At 38.4% G+C, this 15867-nt stretch overlaps 1 protein-coding gene across 9 annotated transcripts in view; it reads left to right on the forward strand.

Moving 5' to 3' along the window:
* PHLDB2 (pleckstrin homology like domain family B member 2) overlaps positions 1-15867 on the forward strand; it is a 219377-nt gene that overhangs the window by 179735 nt on the left and 23775 nt on the right. For 8 of the 9 annotated variants that reach the window (XM_023517840.1, XM_023517841.1, XM_023517845.1 and 5 more), the window contains 3 exons: positions 4978-5133; positions 6301-6411; positions 10316-10405. In XM_023517840.1, coding sequence (XP_023373608.1) covers positions 4978-5133; positions 6301-6411; positions 10316-10405 — 357 coding nt within the window. Of the gene's footprint in view, positions 1-4977; positions 5134-6300; positions 6412-10315; positions 10406-14046; positions 14197-15867 lie in introns of all 9 variants that reach the window. The other variant, XM_012810047.2, reaches the window with a different exon arrangement.

Here is a 15867-nt window from a genome sequence, read left to right on the forward strand (position 1 = left end):
CCTTAGCCGGTTGAGCTATAGGCGCCGAGCCAAAGAAAGTTTTAATAATATTTTATCCCTTTTTTCCACTTCATTGGGTAAAGCTGAATCTTTCCATCTTTCGGTCACAGTTCTCTGAAAATTTTGTGATTAAAAAATGAGTGGGAAAAAAACTAGCATTTGTAAAATTATTTCGATTTGTGATTTATGTTTATGCAGTTCACAAAAGATCTGGGGAAACGGATCTTTGCATTTGCCCCCTTTGTTAACTATCCTTATTGCCAAAGATTTTACATGATCGTCATAACTCTTTATTTACAGTCGGAGGCATGCTTGTGTATTTTGTTCTTCCCTTCTGCTAGTTATCCATTCATTGTTGATGTTCTTTGTAAACATTGCCTCAAATAAAAATTGGTAGACTATATTAACCGGTAAGATCTGTGGGTTAAGAACTGTGGACTCAAGTTCTTTAAGAAAACTCATAAAAATGTATGTGTCCTAAGGATTTTGACTACAAAAGAAGAAAGGAAATGACGCAGACAGTCTGTTCTATTAAATGAAAGCAGAGACTCCTTCCCTTTCCTGTCCAAGCATAGAGTAAAATTCTTATCATAAAACCCCTTTCCTCAGGAGAGGTCACTGGCTTGTGGTAGCTGCTGTTCACCTGATATTAAGAAGTCTGCTAATTCTATTTTCCAGGGATGAAGAGCCCTATAATTCTTCATCAGTGCCTTGGCTTCATCAGTAAAAAGTTCCCTAACTTCATGAGAAGTCCATTCATTCTAGCAACTCCCTGTGTTATCACAACTCATTTCCCTTTAGAATTCAGACACCAAAACACCACTTCATTACAAAGTTTCCCTCCAATGTTTAGACTTGATGACGTTGATTTTATGGCAACTCACTTCATCAGGTGGCAAGTCACACAAAATACAAAATGAATAGGAGGAGATTATTTTCTTAAACTGCACGTTGTCTCAAATACGTAAGCTGAAACTAGAATGATTTGGGGTATTATGAACTTTCGGCTGGGCTTCTTACATTAAATCACTGTGTGAGTGTGAGAACAGACCCTAGTTTTCGTCTGATGTTGGTTTCATGAAAGGCCTGGAGGTGGTAGGTTGTCAATTGATACAGGCTCTCCAGTCCTGAGGATACAAACATTGTGGAAAACAAAGCTGCCTTTAATTTGCCAGATTAGAGTCCACCATTAAAGTGCAGGAGACAGATACCTGGCCGGGATGGTTTTCTTGTGCTTTTGACATTTACTCAAGTAAATGTTTGAGTTTGGCCTGTTAATTTTAAAAAAATATTTCGTCCATATCTAAAGACCTTTTTTCTATCACTGACTCTACAATTAGTTTATCCATTACTCTGAGGCAAGTTATTTAACCTCTGTGGGCTACAGTATCCTCATATATAAAATGAAGAGGTTGGACTAGGTGATTTCTGTTTTTATGTATTCCGTATTCTACAGAGCATAAAATGGTGTAAAGTAGCAAACCCCGAGCCCCCTTTAAACTTGCTTCTAGTTGCTTTTGAGCTGTGATTGCTACTGTTTCTCCTGGCCATGCCACGTTTGCTGTCTTCTGTCTTGTCTCTCCGTGAGGGACAGAAAACATGAAGAACTGCATGGAACCTTCTGTTCTATATAAATTCTCAATAGTCTTATTGGAAAGAAAAGAGGAATTGTATAGAATTTTCTGTAGTGAAGCTGCTTTATTTCCTTTCATACCTGGACTTAGAGTTTTCCAACTAGTAGAAATGTAGTTAAAATTTTCGTTCAACTAATAATGAAGTTGATTGGGCTTCCTGTATATATCATTCAGAGCTCAATTAAAGTACTCCCGGCCCCAAATTCAATCCTTTAATTCTTATTTTTATCTAAAATCTTGGAAAAGTTTTTATTTCCTCCCAAATAGTTTTTCTTTCAGAGTGTAAGTTTATATACACACAATTTAATGGTTTAGATAACCCAATCAGCTGATTATATCAACATCGTTTGAGTGCTGAGCTTAGCTAAATTTTTAACTTTCCTACCTAGTGTGCTGCTGTTTTCATGGCATGGTTTAAATATTCACTACAAATAAATTAGTGACTCTCTGACTTTCATGGAGGCTTAAAATAGCACATGTTTCATACTAACCAGATGTGAGGTAAGCAGCTGACGAGCACAGTGAGTATATGTACTGTGAGCCATATGCCCATTTTGAATGAAGATTATTTGTAAGCCAAAAAGGGTCTACTGAATTTTATATCTCAGTAATCTTTGGCCACAAACCAAGCTTAATGAGAAAACCTTAAAAACTTGAGCGTGTGTGTGCCCATGTGAGTAAATATATAGTTGATGTATAATTTCCAAACTGCAGATAGTTGCTGGGTATGGTGGCTCATGCCTATTATCCTAGCACTCTAGGAGGCCAAGGCAGGAGGATCACTTGAGCTTAGGAGTTTGAGACCAATCTGAATACGAGTGAGACCTGGTCTCTACTAAAAATAGAAATATTAGCCAGGTATCATGGTGGGTGCCCAGCTACTTGAGAGGCTGAGGTAGGAGGATCGCTTGAACCCAGGAGTTTGAGGTTGCTTTGAGCTCAGCTGAGCCCATGACACTCAGGCTCAAGTGACAGAGTGGCACTCTATCTCAAAAAAAAAAAAAAAAAAATAAAAAAAGGCTTAGCACCTGTGGCTCAAGTGGCTAAGGTGCCAGCCACATACACCTAAGGCGGCGGGTTCAAATCCAGCCCGGGCCCACCAAAAACAACAATGATGGCTGCAAACAAGAAATAGCCGGGCATTGTGGGGAGCACCTGTGGTCCCAGCTACTTGGGAGGCTGAGGCAAGAGACTCTCTTGAGCCCAGGAGTTGGAGGTTGCAGTGAGCTGTGATGCCACAGCACTCTACCTGGGGGACAGCTTGAGGCTCTGTCTCAAAAAAAAAAAAAAAAATGGAAGAAAGAAAGAAAGAAAGAAATTAAAAATAAAAAGAAAACACCAAAAAAGCCCTGCAAATATTGTTTTAGGACACAGACATAGCTCTTTTAGTTCCTTTAATTCTTTAATTCCTTTAGAAATTATAAACATGAAATGATTGGTAAATATCAGCCAAAAACTTAAAATTGAGACTATATTCTTTTTTGGCCAAACAAAATGTGTAAAGAAATGTTAAATGGTGAATATGGTTTTCAAGTTGATAGTCTTAGTGCTGCAGTGGTTGTAATTACATGGTAGCTAATGGCTCTTCTATGAATCATCCCTAGAATAACATTAATTGCAGAGGGTACAAATACATTCTATTTTATCAAAAAGCTTACTTTATCATTTATATAAAAACCAGAATGGGAGTGGGGCTAAATAGTGATATAGAGATGATCTATCATATAATTATTTATCCAGGTCTCTTTAATGATTTGACTGAACAATTTAAAAAATGCCCTGGCTATTTTCACCTTCAGAGCTGTGAGACACATAGCCCAACTGCCTCTTCCTTTTGGCCATAAATTATTTATAAATGATATTTTTAATATAATGGTGTCAAGGGCTTCAAAATTAAGGGGGTGATTTTTTAAAAGTAGGTTGGAGAATTATCTAAACGTGCATGCAGATGCAAGCATATATTCCTGCCTTCAAGTCTCTCCTAGGGTGGAGAATGCCTTTCCAGGCCATCTGATTGTCACAATTTCTGATCTTCCTTAAATGTCTTCAAGATTATTCTTAGAGTAGTGGTGCTTAACCTTTTGAGTCACCCTTAGTGCCTGATGAAATTTTGGCTTCCACTGTTTCCAGTAAAAAGTCACATTAAATAATTGTGATGGGTTCACAGAAGGCTGGTTTAAGAACTTAATCTCTAATTTGTGTAATAGATCTTATTTTTTAGAGCAGTTTTAGATTCATGGCAAAGTTGAGCAGAAGATAAAGAGATGCCCCATGTTCTTTCTGACCCCACACATGCACAGCCTCCTCCCCCCATTATCAGCACCCCCCACCAGAGTGATACCTTTGTTACAATTGCTAAACCTACAATGACACATCATCATCACTCAGAATCCATACCCAACTATTTTTGATTGCTTATCCCTTCAATTAAATTATTTGAGCATGCATACCCTCTATATATTATATGTAAGTCATATTGCTATAAATACAATATATATACTAGAACCTCCCTGGTGGACCACCCCCTACACTGACCATCTCCTTAAGTTGACCTAAATTTCATAGACCCAACATGCCCCACTTGTGTGTAGCAGTACCATAGACCTAGTTCCTTATGCTGACCACCTCCATATGTTGACCAGTTTGTTATAATTCCTTGGGGGGTCATCTTAAAGAGAGGTTCTTCATACATTGCATGCATGCCCAAATATATATATTTAAAATTATATACATAGACTACCTGGATATATACGGGAAAACACTTATTGAGAAACTTACAAAGAAAAGAAAAATCTAAAATCAAGTATAAAGCAGATCTAATATTTTCTCCTCACATCCCAGTGGATTGTGTAGTGTGCCATCTGGGATACGTGTGTCCTTCTAGAGACCTCTAGTCCGTACAGATGCTAGTTTTTTATGGCTTCATTTCTGTATTAAAATCTCATGTCATATGAAAACTTGTGGGAAAGAAAAATTTTCTCAAGAGACTATGTCACACCTTGGGCTATAGATTACGTTTAGGTTATTTATGGAATTCTTTTTATACTTCAGTATCCATCTGAAAACCCTTAAGTGGTTTACAGCTGGAATTCTTGCATCTACAGAGGAGTCTAAAACTAATGGTAATATAAAATTCTACCCACCCCACTACACTCGCTTCAGCTCTCTGACAAGTCACTGCGCTGGGGTTTAACTCCAAAGAGAGGATGATCAGAGTCTCACTCTATTTATTGTTGTAACTGGAAAGCCACTCCGAGACTGACGGCTTTTAATAATTGTTTCTTCACATTAAGAAGGCTGTAGCCATCCTGGTGCATCTTGTGTTCATTCCTTTTCTCCAAAGGATGCCGACCTATTGGATGTGGAAAGCAAACACTTTGAAGACCTGGAGTTCCAGCAGCTTGAACACGAGAGCCGTCTGGATGAGGAGAAGGAGAACTTGACCCAACAGCTCCTGCGTGAAGTGGCTGAGTATCAGCGGAACATTGTTGCTAGAAAGGTACTTTTGCCAGGTGTTGGGCAATGTGGAAAATCAAAATATGCATCTTTCTCGGAGACAGTACTGATCGTTCATATAGGTCTGGTATGTGTCTGTCTGTCGGTCTATATATCTTTGGATCTGAATGTCAATTTTGGCAGATGATGGAGCCTGCCGTACATAGGCAGTCCCTAAGTTACAAACATATGACTCACACTTAGGAAAAATGTACCTGTTCCAACTTATGTACAAATTCAACTTAAGAACAAATTTATAGAACCTATCTCATTCATAACCCAGCAGCTGCCGTATATGTGGCAAGTGGTGTTCTGAACTAGATAAACGGAGATGTGGTCATTATTACATAATGCATTTATGAATACCATTTTTTTCATTTATGTGAAAACCAAGACATACAAAATCAGGAATTCAGATATTCGTTTTAAATCACTTCCCGTTGCAATCATAGTAACTAGGTTTAGAATAATTCCATGAACAAAGTCTATTTTAGAGTTTTCTGTTTTCATTACTCAGTAGTTCTCAAAACTGACTGACCGCTTATTACCATGAGAAGTAGCCCTGCGGATTACTCCTGACTCCTCCCAACCCCCAGCCCTGAGATGTGCTGCTTGGGATGAAGCTCTTGTTCCTGAACTTAGACCCACATCCCAGGGCTCTGTATTGAACTGATAAAATGGAAGGAAGGAAAGACACAGAAGGTGACGTCTCAGACTCTCAGTTTAAATAAGAAATTCCATTGTTTTTTTTTTCATGAGGCATCTCCCAAGATGATTTTAAAAATTCACTGATAGTCGAAAACAAGATTTCCTGTGTTTCTGGCTGCTTCCAAACAGATTTCTAAATCACTTGAATGATATGACCTTAAGTAAAGAAAGTACACGGGTGGTGCCTGTGGCTTAAAGGAGTAGGGCACCAGCCCCATATACTGGAGGTGGCGGGTTCAAACCCAGACCCAGCCAAAAACTGCAAAAAAAAAAAAAAAAGTAAAGAAAGTACTGAGCTTGGCAGGCCAAAGAAAATGACTCACAGTCTCTAAGTATAATTATTGCCCACCATCAACTAAAACGTGGTCATGAGTATTCTGGGTTTTTTCCTTTCTTCAGGACGGACTGGCAAAGCTTTCAATGTCTAAAGTATATCTTCCTATGATCATTTCTTTTCCTCCAGGAAAAAATTTCTGCATTGAAAAAGCAAGCCAATCATATTGTTCAGCAGGCTCAGAGAGAACAAGATCATTTTGTGAAAGAAAAGAATAATCTAATAATGATGTTACAAAGAGTAAGTATTTTCTTTTCAGCACTGGCTGCAATAAAACATAGGCTCTCGTTTTGGAGAAGTTCTAATTTTGAAGAAGACTTTTCTATAGCTTTTTACTTAACTCTGCACATTAATGACCTGAAAACTCTGAATAATTAAATGCAATTCAGAAAACAGCAAGAATGTTCTCTTCATGCTTTTTCCACATTGAAAAAGTCCAAACTATGGAAAATCTGTGTTTTGCTCTTTTCCCGATTTTCTTCTTTTTTAAAAAAAAGGTTATATTTTCCATTGAATAGTTAAAATACATTTTATTACCAATTGAGGGTAGTCTTAAGGGAAATTCTGTTCCTACCATGTACTACTGTCAGATATTTCGACTCAGCTGCTCTGCCGTTGTGAACTGCAGTTAGCAGTGGGTGGGCCTCCTTAGCAAATGTCGTATGGGATAGTTTGACTCAATCCAGTAAGTAGACACTCTTTGTGGTATGGCGAGAGGATTGGCAAGGTTGTCCTCACCAAGGGGACTGTGTCTTCATCTGCCTCCGCATCTGAGGAAGTTCCATGCAAAGGGATTCCTTTGCCCAAAGACGGTAAAAAGCAAGCCGTAGCCTCTTTCTGACATAGTCCCTGGAGTAACTTCAGGAATAAGACACCAGACGTGGAAGTTGAGGGTGCTAGTCTCAGCTCTAAACCCTGCATTTAGGCCACTGCCTTAGAAATGTCACACTTGGGATCACAAAAACACATGCTGGACCCAGAATGGTGTGAAGAAAAGACTAATCCAGAAGGCAGGATTCAAGGATGAGGCTGAACCATGGCCCCACTTAGTAAAGATGGGTATTCCCTTTTTAGCTATTTTCAAGTTAAGAAGAGGGATGAAACAGGAATTGTGAGTCCACGTGAGGTGCCTCTGCAGTCCACCCCGATCCCTGAGAGCTTCCTTCTTCCTGCCTTTTTAGCACCTAGAAATCTCTGAAAGGATCCGTTTCTCTGGTCCCTGCCCCGGCCTGCTATGGGAATAAACCCCGCTGCCGTTAGCCTCCATGTTGCCGTAATATTCAAAGACACAATTGAATTAGATAGTGTAGTCTGTAATGTTTAAGTGGTTTTTCAAATTCTAGCAAAAGAAGATTTAATGACAGATGCTGTTGAGGCAAGCACAGTCACAGTGTAACATTTCCTCATTAATATGTATACAAAATATAATTTGCTTGTAAAAATTGTGGTGCATAAGTATTGTGATTTTTATTTTCCTGAATTGATTTATAAATACATTTTAATCCCAATTAAAATCCCAATAGACTTTTTTTTTTTTTTGTAGACAGTGACAAGAAAATTTACAGTTGATTCTCATTCAAGAATTCCATAGTTGCCATTTTGCCTACTCACTAAAATGTATTTCTTACCCCAGAATCAGTACTCCTGGCACTCTGGCAGGCTGTGCATTCACAGAAAGGCAGAGGGGGGAGATTTTTGAGTTGTCCAGCATGTGCATTCCCAGCTGAGGTTGAACGAGACAGCACTCTGCCTTCTTGTCTCATCTCTTATACTATAAACATATATCCTTTTTGTGGGTGGTTCTTACTGCCGTATTTTCATATTTTTGTACTTTATGTTGGCAATTTTGCTGTTTAAACATGCCTCCCAAGTAAAGTGCTAAAGTACTGTTAAAATGTTTCCCCAAAGCAAAAAAAGCTGTGATGTGCCTTATGGAGTAAGCGGTGTGTTAGATAAACTTCATTCAGGCATGAGTTACAGTGCTGCTGGCTGTCAGTTCAATATTAATGAATCAACGATATGTGTTAAATAAGGTGTCTTCAAACAGAAACCCTCATAAAGTTCTGTATTAATCAGTTGATGAAAACCAGAGGCTCACAGGAATCCAACTTTGTATTTCTTTTAGGAGCCATGATTCAGTATTCACAAATGCTGTGTTTGTGGGAGTATTATAGAACATAACTACTACATATAAAGCAATCATCTGTATGTATTTGAAAATTTAAAGTGCATAGAGCAGCCAAAACCACTTCAAACAAGAACAACAAAATTGGAGGATTTGTACTGTCTAATTTCCAGGTTTACTATAATTTTTAAGACAGTGTGGTGCTGGCAAATAGGAGACATATAGATCAACAGAACTGAGCCCAGAGTCCAGAAATAGTCTCATAGAGATACTGGCTATTAATTTTTGACAAAGACACTAAAGAAATTCAGTAGAGGAAAGTCTTTCCAACACACGGTTCTGGAACAAATGCATAAACATGGAAAAAAACAGACCACAGCATCCTCACACCCTATGTATAGATTAATGCAAGACAGAGCCTAGACCTAAATAGAAAAATGAAAAGAAAACTTCCAGTGGAAAGTGCAAGTAAACCTTCATGGCTTTGGGCAGAAAAGATTTCTACAAGGAAATGAGAAAGGACTTGTATCCACAATATGTTTATAACGACTACAACTCCGTACCTACACATTAATAAATTTTTAAGAAAAAAGATCTATGAAGGACCAGTCAATCACACATAAAAACACTCACCATTCATCCCAAAAGAAATGTAAACTAAACCAGCAATGTGATTGCACCTCATGTTAACTAAAAGGACTAAAGGCAAAAAGTAAAATTTCAAATGTTGAGGACAGGAAGCAGCTAGAATTTCCATGTGTTGTTGATGTGTGTGTGTCACATAGAGTATTAAGTGTGTACCCACCCTATGACCTAGCAACTCCACTTGTAGACGTGAATCATGTCTTCATAAAAACACTTGCGCGAGATTATTTAAAGTAGCTTCTTTGGTAATAGCCAAAAATCTAGAAACAAACTAAATATCCATCCACAGGGACGTGGATGAGCAGATTGTCAGGTGTATTTATGTAATGCAGTACTCCTCAAAAATAAAAAATAAAAAAAGAGTGAATTACTTAAGTATGTAACATCATAATGTGAAGTCAGGCAGACAGGCAGTAGAGAGTATGTATTGTATGATTCTATTCATATAAAGCTCTAGAACAGGCAAAACTAGTGAAAGGCCATAGAAATAAGAATAGTGCTCGCCCAGGGTGTGGAGATTGACTGGTAGGGGACAGGAGGAAACGCCTGGGGTGACAGAAATGCCTTTGGTTGGGATATTGTTCTACTTGTTAAAATTCTTAAGATTATATCCTTAAGATCTGTTTGTTTCACTGCATGTAAATCATACCACAATAAATAAAACATGTGACCCATAAACATTTTTCCTAAAAGTTGCTTAACACTGAATTAATTCAAGATGGATCATAGACCCAAACATAAAAACTACCACCGCACAGTTTCCAAAAGAAAATAGATCATTGGATTGTGATATTACATCATAAGAAGGCACATAATTATATGTTACTTAGAAGGATTAAAGAAAGACTTTTAAGCCAGGCATTGTGGTGGGAGCCTGTAGTCCAGCTATTCTGGAGGCTGAGGCAAGAAGATGGCTTGAGTCCAAGAGTTTGAGGTTGCTGTGAGCTATGACACCACAGCACTCCACCCAGGGTGACAAAGTGAAACTGTCTGTGGAAGAAAAAAGAAAAAGACTTCAGAAAATATACAAAAGATACAGGCTGAGGAGGACTCTGAGGGCTCCCTCTTCCTTTAAGGTTTCAACCAGAGCAGCTCACTCTTTTTTTTTTTAACACTATGCCACTCTTTAAAATTTGTTAGGAATGAAGAGGTATATAGCTAAAGATGTTTAAAAACAACTCATGCATCATATAAGCTAGCAGAAGGTCAGATCTTTAGTTGCATATTTGAAGTTTTGACTAGGCCTGAGGAAGAGGAGCTGGAAATGGATGAAGCAGGCGAGGTTCTGAATTTTTGTCCTTATAGCAAAATATCTGTGTTCTTCAGTTGTACTCAAGGTTGATGCGAAGCTTAATGGATTTTGTGTTCCTTCAGGAAAAGGAGAATCTTTGTAATTTGGAAAAGAAATACTCCAGCCTTTCTGGAGGGAAAGGGTTTCCTGTTAACCCCAATACCTTAAAAGAGGTAAGCTATCATTTTATACATCCATTCATATCGCCCTAAAAATCAGAAGATATACCTGAGTTTTCTCTGATTAACTGAATAGTAAAAACATTAAGTCAAATGACTTATGAAAACATTTGATGCTTTGATGATGGTTTTCCTGCCTTTCATTATTGATGTTTTGAGGATTTCAGGAATTATCTTTGTGTTTAAGGCACCTGTGTATGTGTGTGTGGGTGTGTGTGTGCACTCGTGTGTGCTTGTCTACTTTGCTGGGCAGTGACATATTGTGGGTTAACTTGAAGAAAATTTAGGATCCAGTCCAAGATGAGACTTAAATTCTCCCCCTTCCTGCAATCTCCTTTCCTTCTCTCTGACTTTTCTCTTTCTCCTGAGTATGATAGAACATGAATATGCCCCCCAAACATTTGAGCAGATATTCTAGTTTCTTCTTTCTATTCCCCCCACTGTTGCTTCTGTTGTAATTTTTCCTAAATTGGCAGCTCCCATTTACATTAAACTATACAAACTGTTTCCAGATACCAACATTTCCCACATCCCCGTCACTACCCTGATCTTAAGGGGCTACCCTGCAACACTAGTAGACTGTGTTAACTTTGCTTTGGAAAATGATAACCCTGACTCACGAGAAAAATAGTTTTCTTTATATTTTAATTTCCCCCCCCCAAAAAACTAAGGAAAAACCTTGTTTCTAAGACTTTCATGGTTACATAAGCAAAAAAAAAAAAAGAAAAAACCCTTGTATTTGTAAGCTGCTAATAAAAAGACAGCGGAATGAGGAATATAGAGAATATTTTTGGTATGTATATTTGAAGTAAAATGCTCATCACCAGAATAAGTGTTTCTATCTACCTTGCACTTTATTAGATTATCCAGTTTCATAGTTTCTCTCCATTATGCAGAACATGGAACTGGAAGGTTGTAAATGGAGCCTAGTGACTTAAGATAGTGTCAGTAAGATATGTCTCCTGAGCGATGGGAAAGAAATGTGGTCTATTTTGTTTGATGGGAGGGTAAGTGGTTTTAAACAGGTAGATGACATTCTTTGATAGACATTTGTGAAAGATCACTTTGGGATGCTGGGTGACTATTAGAGAAATGTAGGGAAACTCGTCTGCACATAATTGCACTAGTGTAGGCTGGACATGCTGGTGGCTTAACTCATAGAGTAATGGCAGAGAGGCAGAGGGAATGAGCTGGATTAGGATATACTCTGGAGGTAGAGTTGACAGTTTTTGCTAATGCAAGGTCTTCCAAAAGTTGCACCTAAAGTGGCCACAGGGAAAAAGGGAAACTGTAGCTAAACGTACCCTTACTTACAAAATAGACTCATTATGAAATTTTACAAAGGGGTGGCCACCATGTAGAGAATATTGCACAAGTGTTTTGTCAAATTTTGCCAGTTTCCCTCTGTATGGTGACCGTAATGGCAACTTTTGGGACACCCTGTAGATTGCATGTGGGGATGAAGTAAATAAACGGAGAGGCCAGGAATCAGATACCATTATTCTAATTTGAGGAATAAGGAGGGTGGTGAGTACCTTTCACTGAGCTGAGCAGACTGAGGAAAGAATAGTAAGAGGGAGGATACAGAGTTTGACTCTGGTCATGCTGGGTTTGAAGAGCTTGTGGCATCCAAATGATTAGATGGGCTCCAAGCTCTTTTCATCTCCTAAAAGAAGAATGAATTTTTTTTCCTTTTCCATTATGGAGTTGGTCTTTCTTGCCTTTGGACTTTGTGGTGTCCCACGTACATCTGGCATTTGGCCTGTTTTGTGTATCTGCGACTTTGTGCTTGTTGAGTGGCTGTGTGTTGTCTCTCAGGTTCCAAGCAGGTTCCAAGCACACTTGGGTGGGGTTTCTTCCAGCATGTTTCTGTTTTTGTTTTTTGAGACAGAGTCTCACTATGTTGCCGTGGGTAGAGTGCCATTGTGTCACAGCTCACAGCAACTTCCAACTCTTGGGTTTAAGCAATTCTCTTGCCTCAGCCTCCCAAGTAGCTGGGAGACAGGTACCTGCCACAACGCTCGGCTATTTTTTTGTTGTAGTTGTCATTGTGGTTTAGCAGGCCCAGGCTGGGCTCGAACCCACCAGCCTCAGTGCATGTGGCCCAACTGTAACACTGTGCCACGGGCACCAAGCCTCCCATGATGTTTTTTCTCATTTTATTTTTTTCTGTTCTCTCATTCTCTCTCCCTTCTTTTTGATTCTATTTCTTGGGGGAGTGATTAATTTATAACCTAACTACTATAAAGCACTCCCACTTTTGAGAAACAGCCCATGTTTTTGAAGCAGTTAATTAAGTTGTGTGGTCTATGACATATACAGCCTCAAATCTTGGCTTTGAAGCAAAAGAATAGTTTTTTGCTCAATTTTTTGTGGTTAATTTTCTTTCTGATTTATTACCATAGATAAAAGGAAATGTGACAACCTAGTTCACTACTTGCTTTCTTTAGTTTAACCTTAGGAAATCTGACAAAATATCTATGCCCCTTTATGAAGTGCAAGACTTCATAAAGTCAATTGACAAACAATTACACCTAGATTTCTCCACTTTGTTGTGATTTGAAGGTATCCATAGGAACTTTGGTTTGCAGCCTGAAAATTTTGCTTCATCAGCAGCATCACAATATCTTGCCCTTCCTATAGTCACTTTTTGAAAGGACTGATGGGGTCATAGAATAATCTACCTGTTAAGTTTAACTAAGTTTCACTTTTAAATGAGAGATGTTATTTCATACCTTTTCACTGGTGTCCTGAAAATCATAATGAGCCTGTATAATGACTTGCCTTGATAATTTACAAGTGCCTTTTCCACAAAAATAAATTTAGGATGTTTGCATCTCAGATATTTTTATTTATGGGTATTTTCTCTAAACTGAAACCAGAATTGAATTATTGAATTTACAAGTAATTAGAAATTCTCTTTCCTAGGGTAGAGTTGGGAGTTGGAGGAACTGGCTTGAATTAAACCATACTCCGGTTGCAACTGTACCTTAGGACTCTGTGTGTGTGTGAGAGAGAGAGAGAGGACGCATGCATTGGTCTTGCTAGAGAAAGATCAGATGGTTGAGATGCCTAAAAACTAGATTCCATTACAAATAAATTCCTGTTTCAGAGATATTTCTTAAGAGTGAAATCTAGTAGCTTTTAGCCAGTAAACAGAAGAACGGGGAGGGGGGGGATCTAATAATGAAGATTTGTGGAAAAGGCTCTTGAATTAGGGAGTGAGTGAGTGATTGCACTATCAATTTTACATCTCAGATTTTCTTGGCGTGCAATTATTTTAAATGTGTGTCACATGTCACTCCATCACGTGGACAATGCCACTCCATCATCAACAGAATGAATGCTGATAATTCTGGATTTTTAAAAAATTGAAGCTGATGAGTTATTTACAATATATGGTTATCTTGATTTCACCTGAAAAATTATGGTTAATGTTTGGAATGCCATTTTTTCAAGATTAAGCATCATAAATCCATTTTAATTGCTGATTACTCCTTTAATGAAACATTTGATAATACCACGGACGTCTGGCTGTGCCGCTCTAAGCTAACTCCATTGTACTGGGTACATTAATACTCTCGCATGCCTCAGCTTTTCCTCTCTGTGTTTAACTTCTGAATTCCTCCTTTTAGGGCTATCTCAGTGTAAATGAAATTAATGAGCCATGTGGCAATTCCACGAATCTATCCCCTTCCACTCAGTTCCCTGCTGATGCTGATGCTGATGCTGTTACCACTGAGCCTGCCACAGCTGTGCTGGCGAGCCAGCCACAAAGTAAAGAGGTGTGTAGGCATGCCATTTCATTCATTCACTGCTTTTCCTCAGGTCAGAAATTCACTCACGGTTAACAGAAAATGAGGAACTTGAGGGTGTGTGAGACAAATGTAATGTATCTGTTTGGCCAGAGGGCCAGAGTGATGCGGAGTTTATAGAACGTACCAGTTTGGGACTGGCATTTTGGGGGCTGAGTATTGCTCTACCAAATAAAATGCTAGAAACCAGGAAATCTGTGGTACGTAGTGGAACTACCTACATCAAAAGTAAGTTTAAAGAAATAAACTCTTAAGTCTTAGTAATCTACATCTCTTAGAAATTAAAAACCTTTCTAAAATTGTTGGTTTGAATCGCTTTTTCAGTTTAATTCTGTTTTTCATTTTGTTCTGCAATATGGATCTATTTAAATGTTAATGCCTTTTAAATCATTCTGAGGTGGGGTCAGTAATAGCAAACTAGAATACCTTCCAGTGATCCAAGTTGCTTGCAGTGTGGGATTTTAATGAGAGGCGAAGTTGAAAGATGCGGCCCCTATGTGTGATATCTTAATTAAAATGGAAGAAAACAGAACAATCAGACTATCAGTTTCACTTCTTTGCCTTATTCTTTCATTTCATGTGGACATGTGTGTACCTTTTCTTTCTCCTATAAAGCAAAGATCACCTGTCTGTTCTGGATTTATGTTTCCTTCCACCCTTTCTCCTCATCCTGTCACTCAACCTACATCAGACCCATGGCCTGAAGTCATGGCTGCATCTGTCCATCCTTTCCCTTTAAATGACACACCTCCTCCTCTGCCAGCTAAGAAACACCGAAGGCAGCCACAGCAGCAAGACCAACAGGTAATTAGGAAGCGGTGTGGAGCGTTGGGGGATTTTATCTCAACAACAAAGTTACTCAGGTGGAATCTTCTACTTTTCCGAAGGTATTTTTCTAAAAAGCAAGTTGCATACCCCTTCATTTTTTTTTTCAGAAGGACATTTGGTATGTTCTAAGGGTGTTAGGATTATTACAGAATTTTGAGTCCTCTGTTGTCCTCCCCTGGCTTTCAATATGTTTGAGTGAGTTTCGCATCCTCATGCTTCGGTTCTCATTCAACCAAACTACTGCATTCAACGTCATTCAACCAAAATACTGCAAAGTATCTGAGCTATTTCTCAACATACTCATAAGCATTACCATAAAATTTGCAGTACCAAAAGTTATGAGGTCAACACAAAAATGTTTCTATTGTGCACTGTTGAAACCACAGTAATAGACAACATTCTCTGTTTAACTTTGTTAAACATGTTTTTACAGATACCTCTTTTCATCCTTCTAACACTCCTGTGAAATAAGAATTACCTTCACATTGAATTTTAGGGAACTGAGGCACAGTGTCGTTAAGTAGCTTGTCCAAGGCTGACCTTTAAGTAGTGCATTGGGTCCACTGTTTATTGGCCAGATTTTTAAATAAATAGTTTATTATTACAAATGTCACTGTACTTTTAGGCACTTAATTTACATTACTACTAAGGTCATAGGGAAAAAAAAAAGCAAGAAACCTATTTCAAGACTCCCTTTCAACTATAATACAATTTCTATGGAATTTGACCAAAAAGATTCTAAAGAGTCATGGTCACTAGACCCCCAGTGTTGGCCAGCTGTGTTTTGCTTTACAATCAGCCTTCAAGTTTCTT

This window comes from Otolemur garnettii, unplaced genomic scaffold, assembly GCF_000181295.1.
Source record: "Otolemur garnettii isolate 467f Iridium unplaced genomic scaffold, OtoGar3 scaffold00122, whole genome shotgun sequence".
Taxonomy (NCBI): domain Eukaryota; kingdom Metazoa; phylum Chordata; class Mammalia; order Primates; family Galagidae; genus Otolemur; species Otolemur garnettii.